Source organism: Pogona vitticeps, chromosome 1 (assembly GCF_051106095.1).
Source record: "Pogona vitticeps strain Pit_001003342236 chromosome 1, PviZW2.1, whole genome shotgun sequence".
Classification (NCBI taxonomy): domain Eukaryota; kingdom Metazoa; phylum Chordata; class Lepidosauria; order Squamata; family Agamidae; genus Pogona; species Pogona vitticeps.
Genome location: NC_135783.1, coordinates 342,018,522 through 342,039,958, shown reverse-complemented (window position 1 = coordinate 342,039,958; position 21,437 = coordinate 342,018,522). Strand labels below are relative to the sequence as shown.

Here is a 21,437-nt window from a genome sequence, read left to right as displayed (position 1 = left end):
TTCCATCTTGTAGAAAATTTTTCTAATTGTGTAAACTATTTTATTTATATATCTGTTTTATATTTTGTGTTGTAAGCCGCCTAGAGTGGTCACAGTGACTAGATAGGCGGGGTATAAATAAATAAATAGATAGATAGATAGATAGATAGATAGATAGATAGATAGATAGATAGATAGATAGATAGATAGATAGATAGATAGATAGATAGATAGATAGATAGATAGATAGATAGATAGATAGATAGATAGATAGATAGATAGATAGATAGATAGATAGATGGATGGATGGATGGATGGATGGATGGATGGATGGATGGATGGATGGATGGATGGATGGATGGATGGATGGATGGATGTACATGCTGAGGTGGGGGCCACAGGTCCAGATCTTGAGTTCTTGGAAACCATTGCTTCCTTGGAGATGTCCCAATTTGTCAACATCCCCACCCCATGGTGGGCCATATATTAAACCTGGTATTCTCAACAGGCCAGGGAGAGAGTGGACCAATGGTGACCGACTTGGTATCAGTCCCCTTGTCATGTTTGGACTACCATCTAATAAAATGTAACCTCTCAGTGGCACTCCTGTTCTGTGGGGAGCAGGGAACCATTAAGATTGTTTGCCCCCGCAGGCTATTGGATCCTTTTGGTTTCCAAGATGCAATGCGGGGATACCGTCTGACCTGGTTGGAGTTCCTGTCGCTGTTCTGATAGATTAATGGCATGTGGCAGCCACCAGGGCGGCTGACATGATCGCTCCTAAATGCCCCCTCCATTCTCAGCCTCGGCCAGCTGCTTGGTATAACCAGCAGCTGTGGGGTTGAAGTGCAATAGGAGGAGGCTAGAGGGCATTTGGAGATGGGCCCCGACAGTAACTACCTTAAATGCCGCTAAAATCGCATCAAATACTGTATTTACTTAGCCAAGGTGAAGGCTATAAGAAAATCCTATTTCACTCGCCCAATAAGCAAAGCCGATACGCAATTTATCTGGGACTGGTCACAGTGACAGGCCTCCCAGTAGCATCTCCTGTAACCAGTCTGTGGCCTTTTTCAAATATTAAGGGGAGGCCATCCGCCAGGACCTAGATACCTCCTCTTTATCAGTAGATTATGCCAAGATGTCCTGCACATCACCTTGTCCAGTAATCTTAACACAATTTCTGCCCATAATATCAGCTGAGGTTGACAGGGTTCTTGATCACTGCAGGGCCACCACCTCCTCACTAGATCCTTCAAGAGCCAGGCCACCCAGCCTGGCTCTTGAAGGCGGTCGTTATTATTAATGGGTCTCTCCTTGAGGGCAGGGTCCTGCTGACCCTCAAGGAGACACTTATTAAGCCGATCCAGAAAAAAACCAACTTGGCAGCTGATGATATTAAGAATTATTGTCCAGTCGCCAACATTCCCTTTATCGGCAAGCTGGTGGAGTGGTGGCCGACCAGCTTCAGGCTCTCCTGGAGGAGACCAATGCCCTTGTTCCATTCCAGTCCAAGTTCAGGCCGCGTCATGGCACAGACGGCATTGGTCGCCCTGCAAGATGACCATTTGAAGGAGGCTAACAGGGATGAAACGTCCTTGTTGGTCCTTCTCAGCCTCTCAGCAGCCTTTGATACTATCAACCATGGAATCTTCCTGGGGAGGCTCTCGGGATTGGGGATCAGTGGTCAGGCCTTGAACTGCCTCCAATCCTTCCTGGAGGACCACCCTCGGAGAGTTCAGTTTGGGTAGATGTTGCCCGCTCCATGGACTCTCAATGGTGGAGCCCCACAGGGATCAATCATCTCCCCAATGCTATTTAATGGAGGAGGTCATCAGGGGTTTTGGGACACTGTGTCACCAATATGCAGATGACACTCAGCTCTATCTCTCCTTCCATCTTTCTACAGTGGATGCTGTCCTGTCCCTTGAGCACTGCCTGTATGTGGTGCTGGGATGGATGAAAGATCAGACTGACACTGAACCCAAACAAGACAGAAATTGTACGGGTGAGGGGGCCCTAGTGTCTGTGGTCTGGGTGCCTCCCTGTCTTTCAGGGGCGTACTCCCTCTCATGAAGGATGAGGTTCATAGCTTGGGCATCCTCTTGGACCCATCACTATCAATGACATCACAGATAGCGTCAATGGTCCAATCTGCTTGTTTCCACCTATAGCGGCTTGCTCAGCTGCGTCATACCTTGACACCGGGTCCCTCACCACACTGGTTCATGCGCTGGTAGTCTCTAGATTAGATTGCTGCAATGCCCTTTATGCGGGGTTCCCCTTGGGACAGTGCTCAGGATTGCTCTGAAAAACATTTCACTTTCCAAGTGCTACTGATAAACTTTGCCGGGCTTGAAGCTATATTACACCACCACCTTGTGGTCAAATGATTTTTTGCAAGAAGTTAACACAGCTAAATAAGAAAAAATAATCATTAACCATTAACAAAAACACTGGGCGAACCTCTCTATAAAAGGGAAACATGTTGCGTAAGCAAGTGATGTAAGAGTTACATCAGATCTTGTTTTCCTCAATTTTTGTTTTGCCAGGGGGTACCCTTGTGAGCAAGATCCTGGTTTTCAATTACAGCCTGCTCACAGTTTCATCCCTGGAAATATTGTGTTGACCACCGCAGAGCTCTGAATAATGCAAAGTGCAATCTGGCCCCCGCTGTGCTGTTCCAATAACATGCTTACATGATTGCTGGGGGGGGGGGGGAGCCTATGGAGAGCCAAACTTATGCTAAAATAAATCTTGTAGAGTAAGCTTTAATTTGAAAAGGAGATAGAACATGGAAATAGGAAGTTATTTTGGGTGCGCAAAGCAAGCCATATGAATTATGGGCCTCAATCCAATTTGGATTTGCAAGGATCTGGTGAGGAGGTGGTGGCCCTGCAGTGATCAATCCAAGAGTAAACCCACTGAATCAACAGGAGCCTGTAATACCATACGTATATAAATTCCATTAATGGAACTTAATGAGATCTAGTTAGCAATTGATCATACACCAAAAACAAGATATACTTATAAACATAATTTCAGCCCATATCAGGAACAAATCTGCATTACTAAATTCAATTGCCCATGAAACAGAAGAACGTTTCATGGGCAACTGAATAGATTGAAACCAGAGATATTATTAGGGAGGAATGAAAAAAATACATTTATTGTAGCAAAAAGAAAAGAAAAACCTAGATGGATGGTAGAAGAAACACTTAAATTGTAAAGGTGGCAGAAATAGGGTCAGAACCCCAAATGTAGTTTTCCAGTAACTGTCATGTTGAGACCAAATTTGTCAAAATCCTAACAATATGCCAGCAAATATTGAAAACAAAACAGTGGCCCACAGACTGGCAATGTTCAATATATATTTTGAATCCCCAAGAAAGGAAATGCCAAGGACTGCAGTAAGTATATGATCACTGCTTTAATTTCCCATACAAACAAAGTGATGCTCAAGGTGTTGCAGACAACAGAAACGACTTGAAACAACTTTTAATTAAAGTAAAAGAAGAAAAAAGTATGAAAGCAGGACTGCAGTTCAACATTAAGAAGACAAAAATAATAACTACAGAAGAACTACACAAATTTAATGTTGACAATAAAGAAATTTAAATAGTGAAATATTTTTTTATACCTTGGTTCAATCATCAATCTAAATAGAGACTACAGCCAAGAAATCAGAAGGTCTGAGACTAGGAAGGGAGCAATGAAGGAACTGAAAATGATCATCAGGTGTAAGGATGCACCAATGAAAACTAAGACCAAGATCATCCATGCTCTTGGAAAGATTAGAGATGTCTGAAACTGAAACCGTGACCAACCTCTGTGAGCTCAGAGCAGTACAGTATTATCAACTCCTCCAGCTAAGACTGGAGAAAGGATACACTCCAGTCATTCCATGATCTCTGGAACTGGTGTGTCAACACCACCAGCATGTCTGGCATGATCAGTTGAAGTGGCACAAAGTGTTAGGCTTAAAGGCAAAAGTCTATCTCTTTAAGGCAGGGATGGGCTAAGATGGTCTTTATAAAAGAGTACAGTGGGCATGAGCCCCCCCAACTACTAAGGGCCCCCCAAAAATATCGAGAGCCAATGGAGTCATATGATGCTCTCAGAAACCTTCAGAAGCATTTTCTCCTCCCCACTCAAAAGAAGATACACAGATGCTTCCTGTTTCTGTTTTCCAAAAACTTAGCCCCTTGACTTACTGATCTTGTCCACCTCCATTTAAGGCTTCCTACATTGTGGGAATGAGTGGCACCTGAGGGGGATAGCCTTGGACAAAAGGACACATCTGAGCTTCAGACCTTGAGGGAACAAGGTGAACAAGTTCTCTCGTCTTGGAGCATCTGACCAGCTCATCAGCATCTGCTCCTGGCAGGATCCAATGGATACAAGAAGTACTGGCATTTTACCTATCATCTACTCAGTGACTATGTTTATCAAATTTTACATATCCCATCCCCAAGAGGACAGGTTCCCAACCTGTGGGTCACGACCCCCAAAGGGATCACAAAGTGTTTACTAGAGGGTCGTAAAAAATATTTTTCCGTCGAATGTGAATCCAATGCTGTTTATTCCCAGCCAGGAGTCAATGTGTGAGCCATCACCATCACATTCCCCTCTTTTTCATGGAAGATGGAAACTTTCGCCATGCTTCCTGGGCTGCTGGCTGGCTGCTGGCTAGCTTTGGCTTCGGCAAAGAGAGTGCTGCAGTGCCAGCCAGTGTCCACCAGGGAGGTTTGCCTTGATTCCGTCCCACATTCAACACTGTTACCCCCACCTTTTTTATGGACATTTGGCAGGGGCCCTAGGCTACTTGGCTATTATAAAAGGGGATCCCAACTCAAAAAAGGTTGGGAACCACGCCCTAGTGAGATGAGATTGATAGGGACAGGGCCTTCTAGGTACCAGCACCCCAGCTGTGAGACACCCTCCACGGGGAGGTTAGACTGGCTGGTAACACCTCCACCATTAAATAATAGTGTTTGATGACTTTAGAAAATTTCTTTTATTAAGACATATGTGTTTTAAGAATTTTGTTTCGATTTACATTATGTTGATTTCATTGCCTTCCCAGTTTCATTATTAATCACTTTGACCATTAATTGATTGAGAAAAACATTAAATAAATAAAAGAACAAACAGATATATAAGGCATCCAATTCCTAAAATCTATGACTGTTAGAATCACAATATGAAAAGGAATCATTCTTCTATGACAAATGGTATATTGCAAGAGAAATCTAGAATACCTCAAGTTGCCTAGCAATCTTGTCCCATTCAGCTGGTGTCATATTTGAAGAATCAAGGAGTGGAGTAAGTTCCAAGACGGTGTAGATAATTCTTTTGTTTTGGTTAGAAGAGCTGCCAAGTAAAAAAACATTTTGTTCAGTGAGCTTTTGAGTTACTGTACACTGCTTTCTCCCCCATTGTGAAACCTGATTGTGAAACCTGACTGCCTGGGACTGATGAAACAGCCAATATAATTTTGCTTTGACTTCATCACTTTGACTGTTTAAAACAGAACAGTGGTTCCCAATCTTGGGTCACCCAAATAATCTTGGACTGCAACTCCCAGAAACCCCAGGAGCACAGCTACTGATGAAGGACGTCTGGGAATTGTAGTCAGTGGTGGGATTCAAATACATTAACAACAGGTTCTATGTCCTAATGACAAATAAATAAATAAATAAATAAATAAATAAATAAATAAATAAATAAATAAATAAATAAATAAATAAATAAATAAATGCCCAGGACAGTGGGATCCGATGAGGGTTTCTTCCACAGTGGTCTCCCAGCGGTATGCGCAAACAGTGTATCTGTTTGGGCATACCGCTGCTGTTACCCTCACTATGGGCATGTGCCAAACACACACCTCACAGTGGGTGCTTATGACCAAGTTTGACAGAGAACTGACACATCTCTCCTTCCCTTTACCTCCTATTTCACCCTATAACTCACCAGCAAAAATTGCTTCCCTCCCCTTTCCTGCTCCTGAAATGACTGATAGCCCTGCTTGTTGTTACCTGGAGGCCACCTTTATGCACCTGTTGTGGAGTTATTCCCCCCACACACACACACACACTTCCTTCTGGCTTGGAAGGTATGGTCTCTTTTCAATCTGTCACCACTCCACCTCAACCCCACCACCTCAATCAGTCCTTCAGTTACTGACTTCTCTGAGGTCTCCTCCTCCTCCATCTTTCCCCTCCACCCCGCACCAGTCGCTTTGAGGGGTGTTGGTGTTGGTGGAGGCGCTGGTGGTGATGATGGCTTCCCTCAGAGCCCTGGCAGGCTCCACCTCCCCACCTCACCCTCGGCGGCCACTTCCGAGAGAAGAGTTTCGATTCCCCTTATCTATTTATATGTTTATGTGTTTTCCTTTCTTGGACCTGGATATATGGCCTTCAAGAATAGTAAATCTTACTAGTGTTAAAATACTGCTAGCTGTCTTCCTCCTTCTAACAGAGTGGGCCATATGTGTGCCATTTGTCTCCCAAAATTGTCAGTTTTGAGGCAGGAGGAAAAGTTCTTTGCTATTCTAAATGAGGCTTGGAGGTTTGATCTCTTTGTGGTGTGAGTGACTTTTCTATTGCATACCTTGCTTGCGTGGATCATTGAGACCGTCACTGGTTCATGCATTGGATATTCTCTCAGATATTTTTAAAAAAACTGTTTCTAGGCAGAGCAACAGTCTTATGTGGTACCTTTAACTTGAAAAAAATCATAGTAAAACGAGGACGGTTGGGTGTTTGACTGAAGCGGTCTCACTCCAAAACTTTTTCCCTCTGTGTCCTGCCCACATGCCTTGTCAATCACCACCCCTCAAGGAGTCATCCTCCCCCCTTTCCCCCCAGTGATGCCTCTGCTCTTTCCAGGGCTCTGTCTCTCTCACCCCCACCCCACCTCAGACGGCTCAGTGTGGCACGGGAAGGGAGGCAGCTAATTGTGCCCCCTTCCCCCCCCCCCGCTCGTCGCTGGTCACCTGGCCCCTCCTCCTTCATTCATCTCAAGCCAGCAAACGGTTCTAAGAACCAACAGTACATTTAGGAACCGGTTCTATAGAATAGGTGAGAACCTGCTGAATCCCACCTCTGATTGTAGTCCAAGAACACCCAGGTTACGTAAGACTGGAAATCACAGGGGGAAAAATCAGTCTCTTCTTCCTTCTACGACTGTCACCCTTTTGAAGTAATTTTAGCCAATCAATATATGAGAATGAAATTTGCGTGCAGCTTTTGAAAAAAGGAAACTTGTAAAAAAAAAGACTTCTGACATGATGAAGCAAACAACAGCTAAAATCCTTTTGTGTGGCTTGAATACACACCCTGGACTGACGTCACTATCAGAAGGAAATTGCCACTGATTAAAGGCAATTTTGGGGTGCACACAACTGGAGCACAATGCAATGAAGTGGCATGTACCCAGACAAAGGAAGCCTTTGATTAGTGGTGATTTGCTGGTGATAAGGAGATCATTGATGTTGCACACATGGAGCTGCACAGCAGAATTTCAGCCAACGTCTTAAAAGAGGTACACTTAGCCTGTACGAGAGAGAAAGACATGAATGAATTTTCCAACATGGGTACTTCCATTTATTTGTTGTTGTTTTTTTGTTTTGTGTTTAGTTTTAAAACCATTTTACATCCTTTTTCAGATTAAGGGAAATGCTTTTAATCCAATCAGTTATTAAATCCTGCTGGCCTAGATCCTCTCTAGTACAGTGGACCTTCGACTTACGGAATTAATCCATATTGGAACGGTGGCTGTAGGTCAAAAAGTCTGTAGGTCGAGGCGCCATTGACCTACAATGCACTGAAAACCGCTTAATCCGTAACCATCCGTTTTTGTTCCATTTTGGGTTTTTTTCCGGTCTGTAGGTCGATTCTCCGGCTGCAAGTCGAACCTAAATTTTGCAGCCAGAGAAGTCTATAACTCGAAAAGTCTGTAAGTGGAGCCGTCTGTAACCAGAGGGTCCACTGTAACAGGTATTTTCCATAATGATCCAAAATTCAAGGATACTGTAAACACCCCTTTCTAAGTTACATATTGCATTTGAAATTTGACGCTAAATATGCACACCTGCAACCAAAACCAACAGAACATGCCGACTTGACACTAAATGATAAATTTGTTGGATGGGTGCAGCGGGGCGGGATTTCAATCTACAGCACCTTCTACTTGGGGAGGGGGCTTAGACATTCCCTTACAACATAGGAACAAAACTTTATGTATTAACATTGGTCTTTCCTACCCAATGCATGTGAGAAAACTGACAGGCTGAGCGCATACAGAGGTTCCCCAGTTGAAACTTTGGCACCTCCCGTTACGTAGGTAGGTGATGATCAAGACCCTCCGCCTGGAGAGCTGCTGCCACTTACAGTAGGCAACACAGGGCTGAATCCGCAAAAAATGTGGTATAAGACTATTTAGTTTACAGGAAAGGCAAGCGCTCAAGTGATACGGCACATACTTTGCATGCAAAAGATTCCAAAGTCAGTTCTGTACATCAGATAACAGTTAGCGGGAGAGACCACTACATGGGACAGTGGTACAACACTGCCAGATTAAATCATGCTCATCCAGATAGACAAAAAGTCTGATGTGGGATAAGACAGCATCTATGTTCCTTTATATCTAAACAGATCATCTCAAGAACACAAATGTTCCTTTTCACTACTGGAAGTTACTATATTAAAATACAGTTAAGACAAGGGTATTGAAGGACCAGAATCATGTTTATGTTGACTCTGTGACAATCCAAATCCTGCATTAAAATGAATCCTATAATCTTTATCAATTATGCTAATTACAAGGCATTGCTTACTTTACAGGCTGTATTCTAATTGTGGAAAATTACAGTGGTGCCCCGCTTTACGATTACCCTGCATTACGACGAATCCACTTCATGACGATGTTTTTGCGATTGCTTTTGCGATCACAAAACGATGGTCTAAATAGGGTTTTTTCGCTTTGCGATGATCGCTTCCCTACTTTGGGAACTGAGTCTTCGCAAAACGATGGCTTTTTAACAGCTGATTGGCTGTTTCAAAATGGCTGCCAGATAATTAAAATGGCTCCCCGCTGTGTTTAGGGATGGATTCCTCGCTATACAGGCACTGAAAATGGCCATCGTATGGAGGATCTTCGCTGGACGGTGAGTTTTTAGCCCACTGGAACACATTGAACGGTTTCAATGCATTTCAATGGGCTTTATATTTTCGCTTTACGATGTTTTCGCTTAACAGCGATTTTCCTGGAACGTATTATCGCCGTGAAGCAAGGCACCACTGTATGGGGCAAAAGAATAAGGAAAACACTGAAGCCTCACCTGCACCACTCCAAATCTTATTCAGCCATCTCATCAGCTTCTTTCATTTCAGCAACACTTGCCAAAAGATAGATGATATCATGGATAGATATAAGACTTGTAGACTGAGCCTGTCCTGTCATCCTCTGACCTCATTCCAAAGGGCTCTGGCTCTTGAGACTGACCCCATCATAGGGAGTTGTTCTTGAAATACTCAAAATCTGCTTTCCAATTAATGTCACATTGGCCAAAATCCTCTTACCTAGTTACCATGGCAGAGCACAAATGGCATAACTTCTGGAGGCCAATTGCCTGAAATTAAAAAATGCCGATAGGCATTATCAGTTACATATTGAGTTGTACAATTCAGTGTGCAACTGACAGTATCTATGGTGATTTTTTTTAACCTGGGGCAATTTGCCTTCATGTCATTTGTGTAGCTACATAAGAGGATTTGGGCCATTATGTAGTATTTCTGTGCAGCTGTATACCCACACTCCTGATTAACAGAGTCTAGGAAAAGGCAAAAAAAATTGAAGAATATCATGCAATTCATAGAAAGATTCAGAATTCCAAGAAGAACTAGCACACTCTGGATTTTAAGATACGTACGGAAGCACCAAAGTGTCATCTCCTAGCCTGAGAGTCTGGGCATATGCTGCATCATGAAGAATTGGGATCTTCTTCAGATACCCTGCTAACGTGTTAGCCTTTGGAACTAGACCTGGAAAGAGAAGAGAAAAAGAAGCACTGACTATTTGCCTATTGTCAAGACTGCATATTCTCTGTTCAAAGGATATAAGGAAATAAAAAAAAATCAAAATGTAGCTATGTTGCCCCTTAAGAAAAGAAAAGAAATCTAAAACCCATACAGGGACAATACTTTCATTGGGCATACCAATATATCACAATTATGACCTTTGCAAATCATAATAAACCGTGATCTGTGATAACCATAGTTTGTTACTTAAGCCACATATCACACAGCAGAAAATCAAACAAACTGTGGCTTGCCTTCCTAATTTCTGGCTAGCTTATTGTTCATTTCTCTCTGGTCTCTTTGTTAGTTTTTTTTTTTTATGGCACTGGAACATGGACAATTCAGCTGGGGAAACAAAGTAAGGACAAGCCACAGTGGTGAAGTCAAACATCAAAATAGATCATGGTTTAAACAAGACAGAGTAATTATCGTTAAGCTTACCATCAGGGTACACAAAGCAATATGCTCAAATTATGTGAAAAATATAAGAAAATCATAGGAGGTTGTGAATAAATACACAGGCAATGCATTTTTTTTAGCCTCTGATTATCACTTTGGGGTGTTAATACAGTGATGCCTCGCATTACAACGTTAATTCATTCCAGCAAAATCGCTGTAGAACGAAAACGTCGTAAAGCGAAAATAAAAAACCCATTGAAATGCATTAAAATCTGGTTACTGTGTTCCAATCGGCTAAGAACTCACCGTCCAGCGAAGATCCTCCATAGGGGCAGCCATTTTTGGGTGCCTGTGCAGTGAAAAATGGCTCCTAAACACAGCGGGGAGCCATTTTGAGCACCCGGCAGCCATTTTGAAACCCCAACGATCACCTGTTTTGATCATTGGGAAGCGAAAATCGGTTCCCGAAACAGGGAACCGATCATCGTGCAGCAAAATTCCCCCACTCAAAACGTTGTTTTGCGATCGCTTTTGCGATCGCAAAAACCTCATCGTAATGCAGATTCATCGTTAAACGAAGCGCCCGTCTTGCGAGGCACCACTGTATTACATGGAAAGCAAAGAGACATTTTTAGAAAAACCGTAAAAATATTTCCAACAAATTAACTACATATTTTAATCCATCTTTTCTCGAAGGCTTTCAGAAACCACAGAGACTGTTCCGAAGGTTTTTCTTTCTAATGTTTCAAAACATTAGGAAGAAAAACCTTTGGAACACAGCCAAAAAACCTACAACAACCCTTAATCCATATTGCTAGACAAAAACATTGTTCTGTAATATACAATCTTTCATACAATCACCAACACCCCAGAATTAACCTAATACCTCAGCATTCACAACACATTTGACTATCAAATTAGACTTAATACAGAAGAGCCATGAAAGCATCCAATATAAACCAGGACTGCATCTATTTTCAAAACACCGGCCCCTTCCTTACCATTTCCTGACTTGTGTTGTCCCCCCCCATCTTTAGTTTGCCCCACACGGCAAAAAAAAATATATAGATATCCACCTCCAACCCATAAACTGGACCTGTGGGGCAAACAGCATATGGGTGGGTTGATTTATATCATATTAAGAAAATTACTTGCAGAGAAGTAGTTAAATCTTCCTTTTTTTGGCACACAGCCTTAATCTAATTTGGAGTACTGCCCACAACTGCTTTTCATTTATTTTCATCTTTTAAAGGAAAACCTATTCACAAGCTTGGCACTGAGTCACTTTCATTCTTAAACAGAGATCTGCCTAATTAAGACTAAATCAATGGCTTTTCCTGATTTACATTTTGCATTTAACAAGCTTTAAAAATTCTATGCACTGGAGTACTTCACAGCTAGAAAACCAAGTCCTGGTTGCTAAATCCCACAGTATAAAATATAAACCAGTGTATCAAAGAGACATAGTTAGTTCGTATCAATGATTTAAGTATTAATTAAGGGCAGAAATTAGAATCGGCAGTAGACATTTCAAAGGGAAGACTATCCTGAAAGGAATGCTCTTGTACTGCAGTAACATCTAACGTCACACACTTTATAATATTTCAATATCAACTGAAGTATTTGTTTAGGAGGAGACTCACAATGAACACTGCACACATAGGCAGTTGCAATTTACTGGCTAGATCAGAAAGAAAAGAAGAAAGGGAAAGTTACTTTAAAATCTCCAGGAGGTAAGTCTCCAGTGTTTATTTTTTTTTTCTGCCAACAACATGAAAGGAAGTCCAGGAAATAGGTTTCTTTCAAGTCAAAACTAGCTGAAGTATTCACATAAGGATCTAGCTAAAGAATCTAGCTGCTGCCTGTATCATCCAGTGAGCTCAGAAATGCAATAAGAAATTTGGACCAAAGAATAAACCATCTATTAATGATTGACATATATGCCTTTGGGCAAAGCACACAAACAACCGAAACTGCTCCTCTGGAGATAAAATGGTGACGTTCCTAATTTTAATGTATCACAGATCTGAAAAGGGCAGATACTGAAAACTGTGTAAAAGTTCATTCACGTATTTGTTAAGTTTAATTGAAAATAAGGCTGCGATGGTCTATATACTTCAGAAAGTACACTACAGTGGAATCTATTTCCAAAGTAACATGATATCTTTATTAATTTCTTATAAAAAGGTGATCACTTTGCAACTGTCGCTTCTGAAGGCTCCTCATCAATAAAAGAGACTCAGATGTAGGAAAGAAAATACTGAATTCCTGAAGACAAGTTGACTTTGTTTATAAAGACTCTATAATGAAATGGTGGTAGATGTTCATGGTCATAGAATGCTATTGCAATAAACTACAACAAACATAGAAGCAGACAGACCTCAAGAGGTCACTTCAATTCATAATGAGCACACCAGAGGCTTGGCTTGCAGAAAATTTCCTTCTTTCTTTGGAAAGAAGATGCCTGGGTATCCATTGTTTTTCAATGTAACAGTGTAGATGGCTCAGTTCTTTTGTCTCCTTAGAGAAGTATTTATATGTGTATTATTCCACTGCATTCAGCATGTGTTCATCAAAGACTTTAACTGCACCATTGCTGTGACCTCAGTTTCAGAGGTCCCCTTAGAATGATTGCAACCATTTAGACCAACATTTCCATTGTATCCCATTTGGAACAGCACAAGATATATTTCTAAATATTTCCAGCCACACTCTCAGGCTTTCATACTATCATGATATGAGATCTTGAAATTCTTCTGCATGAACATACCTATAATCATGCTTGCAGATCAGTGGAATACATGTTATTGTATTGTATTTTTTGTTTGTAATTCTAATTCAGATTTAAATAATGAATCCAAACTAATCAAATAATACATCTTATTTCCTATTTGTGAGTTGACATTCAGATTGTCTGTTCTCTCACCCCTTTTTGAAAATCTAATTATGCTGGCTTAGTGCGACACTGAACAGAGTACTTCTAAGATTTATTCCATCAGTATAGATTTATTGTACATTAATATGTTGGGAGTTAAACATGTATGGGAAAGGGATTCTACCATTAATAATGCCAATGTTCTGTGGTGCAGGGCACTGATAAAATCTGTATGTTTTCTATATGTGAACAATTTTGGTATTCAACTCCACCAAACTAAGTTACATTTACAAGGAACAGATGTCCCCTTTGTTGGATGTCGTGTACAGGGTTTGGCTTACATGGGTATGCGTCATGGCTTTGCCTGGTTGTCTGCTCTTTTTGGGAAAATGTATTTAGCAAATAGAAAAGATCACTATTTGTCCAGCACTAGGTCTGTTCATAGACACTAATCAGACTTTACAGCAGGGGTCCCTAACCGCCGGTCCACAGCCCGGTGCCGGTCCGTGGGCTGCCTTGGACTGGGCCGCGAACAGGGATCAGCGTCCCCCTGCCCACCCACACGGGGGGGCGTGTCGCGCTTGCTGGTGAGCATTTTGAGCTTGTGTGCATGTGTGCGAGTGTGACATGCCCCCTCATGCTCATGCGTGACACACCCACCTCTTGGACGAGCCCAGCCTTGAGCGGACGGGAGGCGGCTTCACCATGGCGGCCTGCTCAACCCTGGAGGACTTCAAGCTGACGGGCAGAGTGCCTGAGCCAGGCCTTCCCGGACGAGGGCTTCCGTGCCTTCTTGGCTGAGTATGCCGCCAAGGTGGCGGCCCTGGAGCACCAGCGGGTGCTGCAGACCAGCCAGGCCGGCCTCCGCCGCCTGCTACCTCAATCTCTGCACCCCCTTCCACCTTGATCAAAGAGATCTGGCGGCAGCAGTCTCGAGCCTGGACTCCTCGCCTTCCCTGCAACCAGCGGCAGCTCAGCTCTTTGTGGCTGCCTGGCGGCAGCCGCTGCTCCCTCCCACACTACCTGACCCCCAGCCACGAGGAGCTGAGCTGCCGCTGGTTGCAGGGAAGGCAGGGAGTCCAGGCTCATGACCACCGCCGCCAGATCTCTTTGATCAAGGTGGTGAAGCCGCCTCCCCTCCGCTCAAGACCGGGCTCGGCAAAGAGGCGGGTGTTTCACGCATGAGTGCAAGGGGCCTGTCACACATGTGCACAAGCGTGACATGCCCACCCGTGAGCGCAGGGGTGCCCCCACCCCCCAACCGGTCCACGCAGGGAGCCAGCACCCCCGAACCGATCCGCGGTCCGAAAAACGTTGGGGAACACTACTTTACAGCATAAACATTTCATTATCTTCATTATTCAGCTGCATGTATGGAACTAGTGTGAGCTGGGAAAGGATCATATACTGTGTTCCTCAAAAAATTGGAATCCAAACTTTCATAATCACAGAAAAAATAACTCAGCAAACATCGAATTTAAGAAAAGAAATCAAATACAGAATAAAATGTCATCAGTGAAAATAAAATAAAAATAAAGAGTAGAAAAAGACAAAAACACGGTGGCACTTTAATGGCTAACTTAGATATTTTTTAATGCCACCTTTTGTGGACACATTAAAAAATACAAAATTTAGTCTTTAAACTGCCGACATGTTTTTTGTCTTTTTTTGCTCTTTATTTTTATTTTGTTTTCACTTATAATGCTTGCACAGACTAACACGGCTACCCCTTCTACAACCACTTACTTTCTCCAAACCTTTATTGGCATAAATACAGCTGGGATTACTAACAATAAACACAACGGGTTATAATTTGGAAGTTAATTTAAGAATCTCAAGCAGAAAAATAGCGACAGCTTCAGTGATACGGGAGGAAGAATCATTCAGGAAAATCTCAGGGGTGTTCGGCAGGGAAGATAACCAGGGTTCTAGTAGTGCCTTACGAATGGAAAAATGAACTGAGCAGAAAAACAATATATGGTCAAGTGTATCCGGAACCAAATGGCAGAACAGGCATAATCGATCCTCTTTAGGAATATTTGCAAATCGACCGGTATGGTTCGCTGAGGGAAAAATGTTAAATCGGGCTAACATAAATGCTCTTCTTAACCTGGGGTTGATAAGTGAGGAAAAATAATTTGGATGATAACCAAGTGAAGGGAAAAGACCAAAAGAAAGCGGGGAACAGGTAGGATTCAGTTTGGCTGCAAGAACCTCAAACTCATGCTGCCAGAGTTTAGATTTAATAAGAGCATGGGCCTGTTGAATTCCTAAATCATTTAGGGATTCTAAATTCAAATCAAGGGATTGAAGTTTAATCTCAATCAACTTCAGCCACTTGGAAAGGAAATTGTCTCTGAGTAGATCGTATAGTAAGGAATTGGGCTTAGAGTTTAAATGTAAACGAAGCCAATATTTAAATGTGGTGGACCAAGCAAGGGTAGAAGGGAGATGGGTACCCAATTCCAAAACTAAAGTTGAAAGACGAATCATGTTGGGGACTCCTAAGATTTTCCTGAAGAAGGCGGCTGCCAAAGTGTCAACATCGTGATCTATGGCCTCAATCCAAATAGGAGCTCCATATAGTAAGTGGGAAAGCAATTTAGTCCGAAAAATAAGCAACGCTGCAGGCACAAATTGATTGCCAGATGAGTAGTGAAATTTTGAGATGGCATTAAGATGGAGGCTAGAGGAAGATAGAACCAATTTTTTGTGGGGACGCCAACTGAGTTTATGATGCAGAGTGATACCTAGATATTTAAAGGATAAAACCTGCTGAAAGGTTTGTGCTCCGATTGTCCAGGGAGATAGTGATACAGAGTTGGAAAAGTTAATTATTTTAGTCTTGTCAGCATTTATAACCAGATCGTTGGCTGAACAAAAAGTTTGAAATTTGGATAGGGTACGACGGAGACCAGCTTTTGTTAGAGATAATAGGACTGCGTCGTCCGCATACAAAAGCACAGAAATTGGGGAACCATTAAGAGAGGGTGCAGCATTAGTAGAAGCAGAAAGAGAGGAAGGCAGGTCCGCTAAAAATAAATTAAAAAGTAGTGGGGCTAAGACACATCCCTGCCGAACACCTTTGTCAACTAATAATTTGTCAGAGAGCTCATAGGAGTTTGGCAGCCGAATCTGACATATATTGGAGGAGTGGAGACGCCTAAGCAAAAAAAGCAGTCGGGGTTCAATACCCCAGTTGTTAAGTTTATCCCACAGTAAATTCCTATTAACTGAATCAAAGGCTCCTCGTAGATCAACGAAGGCGGCAAAAAGTCTAGCTTTGTGATAAATTGAGTATTTTTCGGCAAGGTGATACAAAAGCAGAACATGATCCAGAGTCGAGGCTTCAGAGCGGAAGCCTATCTGTTCCTTCCCAGGGAGGTTTTTAGAAGAGGCCCAAGCTGATAGTTTTGATAAGAGAAATTTAGAATAAAGTTTGCCTATATGAGACAATAGGCTGATTGGGCGATAGTTACTAGGAAGAGAAGGGTCGCCCTTTTTGAAGATTGGTATCAGAATAGAAGATAGCCAAGAGTCCGGAAATACACCGGAGTGATTTACTATGGTAAATAATTTGGCAAGCAGATGGGACCACCAAAGAGGATTGTTAGACAGAATCTCTGAGATAACATGATCAGGCCCTGGGGATTTGCCAGGTTTAAGGGTGGAAATTAACTCTAGTACCTCATCGGAGGTAACCGGGGGCCAATCTGGGAAGTTTTGAGAGGGATTGATAGAATAATGGGGAGAGCACGAGGAGGAGAAGATTTTTGAAAAATGGGTAACCCAAGAATCAGAGGGTATTGGAGAGTACGGAGAGAGAGCATAAGATAAGTTTGTACGGGAAACAAGGGACCAAAAAACCTTAAAATTCCGAGAAAGAATGGCTTGCAGCAGATTGGACCATTTGCGTTGGGCGTGTAGATGTTGTTTCATATCCAGAAGGGTGGTACAAGACCTTCTGGCTTCGAAGTAAATTTTAAGAGCATTAGGGGAAGGGTAGGCTCGAATAGAATGAAAAAGGGATCTGACCTGTTTCTTTGCCAGCCAACAATCGGAGTCAAACCAAGAATTAGCTCGATTGTGGGAAGAAGACCGATAAGGCCTACTAAGAGCTTGAACCAAGGAGGCCAAGAGACAGTCGTAAGTGTCTATAGCCTGGGGGGTAGAGTTGGTTGAACCTATAGTATTAATAAGGTCAATAGTCTCTGGCAATTGTGACCATGATAAAAAGTCAGTGTCAGTTTGAGGGGACCATTTAAGGCGTGGTGTGGGGCTGAGAGGGGGGGGAGTAATAGGAGGGGGACGGACTGGGAGATTTAAGGATAGTCGAAGAGGCAGGTGGTCACTGTCAGTTCGTGTTTCAACAAAGAAATCAGATATCAATGGAAGGAGAATAGGGGAGGCAAGGGCATAATCGATTACACTGGGGCCCTTGACAGAAAAATGAGTATAACCCCCAGGAATGTCTCTCCCCACAGTTCCATTTAATATAACAACTTGGAGACTGAGACTAAGGTTGGCTAACAAAGCAGCATAAGCATTGATAGAATGGTCTTTAGAGGATCTTGCAAGGTTGAACCAAGGAGGGGTTGATGTTTCAAGATCCCACTTCAAATGGCTAGCCAGTTTGATGTTATTAGGTCCTATTCTGGTATTTAGATCACCCATAAGAAGAACAGAAGCTGTGGAGTGAGTCCTTAAATGGAGATTTGCAAGATTCTCAATCTCGGTCCAGTAATTATTCGGGGAAGGAGCAGAAGGCGGTATGTATAAATTGAAAAGTAAAATAGTAAATTTGTTACACTGCAATAACAGAATCTGAATATAATTGGAATGGGAAGGGATAGAAGATAGTGTAAACAAGGAAGAGGATTGAAAAAGACAACATAGTCCAGCTGCAGGGCGACCCTTAGGGTTAAGTTTAATAGCGGGTATATGAAACGTAGAGAAACCCGGAATAAACGGAGGTGTTAATGACCAGGTTTCTTGAAGAATAATAATATCATAGCCGGATAGAAAACTGGTTAAATCCTTATCTAAGGCTTTTCTCTGCCACCCAGAAATATTCCAGGAGAGGAATTTAATATGAAAAGGGGAATTAGGGGGCAACTGAGAAGTATCATCCAGTCATGAAGAGGCTGGAAATCTAGGATTAGGGGTGGATGGAATGGGAAAGGGGGGGGAACAAGCAGATTGGAGGCGAGGGGAAGTTATCTGGGGTGGGCTGGGGCTAGATTGTGGTAAGGAACTTAAGGGCATAGTATGACAAATACCTAAAGAGGAAGAACAATTTGAATCCCTACAGGGTTTTGTGCTATTAAATGTAAGTTTGGGATTGACGAAATCAAACTTTAAAGGGGGAGGGTCTTGAGTAAGAGCATCAACCAGGAGAAAAGCGTCGGGTGTTACACTACGTTTGATTAAACAAATTGGGGATAGCGGGATAACGGAAGAGGGCTTGGAAGGGTTGGTAGCTATAAAATTACAATCGGAAATGTCCAGTTGTTTGGGAAGGTCAACATCAGGTTGTGGATCCTGGGAGGTTCCTGAGAATGTCGTGGGTAGATTCATGATGTTATCAGAGGGAAAATTTTGGAGAGGCAATGATTGTATTTTAGGCGAATTACAACCACTAGAACAGAATGTATGCATTTGTTTCCCATTTATTAATTGCATCAATAACAACAAGTCTTAATGCTCTCTTGCCACACTCCCATGCTAACTTATGGAACGTTGTAACTTTTCGCATTAAGAAGAGAAGATTGCTCTTTTGTATGAATTAATGTAGTGACCTGCATTCCCTTTTGTACTACAGCATGATAGGCTACCTCTGAAGATGGTTCAGGAACTTCAACTGATTCAAAATGCTGCAGTCAGGCTGTGGACATGGGTCAGTTATGGAAAGCATGTCACTCCCCTGTTACAGCTGCTTCACTGGCTATTGCTCCATTTCTGGGTGCAGTTCAAAGTGCTCGTTATGACCTGTAAAACCCTATATGGTTTGAATCCGGGCTATCAGAAGGACCGTATCTTCCTATATGAGCCTTCTCAGCTCTGAAGATCTGCAAGGGAAGCCCTTCTCTCAGCTACACCACCTACACAAGTATGTTTGAACATGAGAGAAGGCCTTTTCTGTGGCTGCTCCCAGGTCGGAGAATGGCATGATACAGTTCGATATTTTTTATCCCCTGCTGGGTATAGCTCAGAGGAATACTTCCATCTTGACACTAATTCATGGATTAACAATCAAATGCCAGTGTCCCTGTACACTGACAGCCAATGAACATCCTCTCAACAATACAGGAAGAAGAATCCTGTGTAATCCATTCCAGCAGCCATAAAACTATAGATCATTTTATAGTCAGTGTTGTTACCACTCTGAACTCAGGTAACCAGTAAATACCATACTTTATGACACACTCTCAGCCATGAAGAATGTAATGCTATCCACCACACCCAAAAATAATAGTAAAATCGTTAAGTAAAGACACCAGCAGAAACAAGTGTGGGTGATAGATATCATGAACCAGCTACTATAGCTAAGGACCTGAAAGTTGAACCTGAGCATATTGTTGTGGTTGTTTTCAATCATACGACATTATTACCCTGTTCATATTCAGCTCAGCACTATCCTGCTATTCCTATCACACAACAACTGCTTTATGAATGCCTCTTAAGGAAAGTTTCACTAACTCAACTTCCTACTTTTAATTTGCCTCTGATCTCATTGGCTACAATCCTAGTCTCCAACCATGTGAATGTCTATTGGTAACTTGAGAAACACTCCACACATCTGATACAATCAACTGTAGTCCATAAATATTGCTACAGCTATAATCAGATATTAATAAGTAACCACAGAAAATGTCTTCAGAATACACTGCTTGCTTGTTAAGAATTTAATCTCAGATTGATCAAAGCAAAAGAATTTTAACTTTGTCTGCCCTTCATCTGAAACACTATTCTTGAAGTCTTGTTCTAAAGTATATTGCCAGCCCATGGCAAACTGATGAGAAACCTGTAGTAACAGTTGTGTGGGCTTTTATATATATGTGTGTGTGTATATATATTTTAACTTTGCCTGCCCTTCATCTGAAACACTATTCTTGAAGTCTTGTTCTAAAGTGTATTGCCAGCCCATGGCAAACTGATGAGAAACCTGTAGTAACAGTTGTGTGGGCTTTTATATATATGTATATGTATATGTATATATATGTATATGTATATATATATATATGTATATGTATATGTATATATATGTATATGTATATATATATATATGTATATGTATATGTATATGTATATGTATATGTATATATATATATATATATATATATATATATATATATATATATATATATATATATATATATATATATATATGTATATATATATGTATATATATATATGCTTTTAAAAAAGGGGTGGGCAACACACATTCCACAGCTGCATTTTGTCCCTTGCCCAATTTTGAGCACCATCTTCCCATCACCTTCTCTTCAACTAAGAAGATTCCCAATGCCATTGGTTTTCATGAACTACTACTTCAGTATACAGCCTTAGCTGGGCTGGAAGAGGTTGATGTAAAGTGGAATTCAACAGTATCTTGAGCGCCATCAGTGGTCCAGACCCGCTCTTTGGCTGTCACATGTCTATTGTTCTCAAGCCAACAACAGGGACATCCCTATGGGTCAAGAATCTTGTGTATCCCTGTTTTAAAATAAGAAATCATTTTACCCTGACCAGGCTTATACATTCTCTCTTTCTACGTTGTGTCCTCCATTAGTGAGCATCAGAAAAGACATTAAATGAAATTACCTGAGAAGGGTGCCTGAGCGATCAAGCTTGCAAATTAAATCCAAGTTTACCTTCCAATGTACAATCACAAATAAAATAACTGAAGTACAAGATAGAGAGGAAAAGCATGTGTCGGGATAAAGAGATGTTCATAACTTGAGGGAGCACTAGTTCTAAATACATGTTAAGCATACAATGTAGTTCAGAGGTAGATGACTTTGGGGTGGGCAAACGCTGCTTTTTTCAGATTGGCTGACTCCTTGGGGCCATACTTAAATGGAAGGGGCACAGTCAGAAAT

General features: G+C 41.9%; 1 protein-coding gene and 1 long non-coding RNA gene across 2 annotated transcripts in view; one reads left to right on the top strand and one right to left on the bottom strand.

Annotated features, from left to right (window-relative positions):
- The window catches only part of LOC110083574 (60 kDa lysophospholipase), an 87,442-nt gene that overhangs the window by 59,636 nt on the left and 6,369 nt on the right, over positions 1-21,437 (bottom strand). The window contains exons 2-3 of the mRNA XM_072986731.2: positions 9,914-10,025; positions 5,241-5,352 (exon numbers count right to left, since the gene is read on the bottom strand). Coding sequence (XP_072842832.1) covers positions 5,241-5,352; positions 9,914-10,025 — 224 coding nt within the window. The remainder of the gene's footprint in view (positions 1-5,240; positions 5,353-9,913; positions 10,026-21,437) is intronic.
- LOC144586109 (uncharacterized) lies at positions 15,079-18,395 on the top strand. Its single transcript, XR_013540847.1, has 2 exons — positions 15,079-17,481; positions 18,001-18,395. It is a non-coding gene; the product is annotated as an uncharacterized LOC144586109 (long non-coding RNA).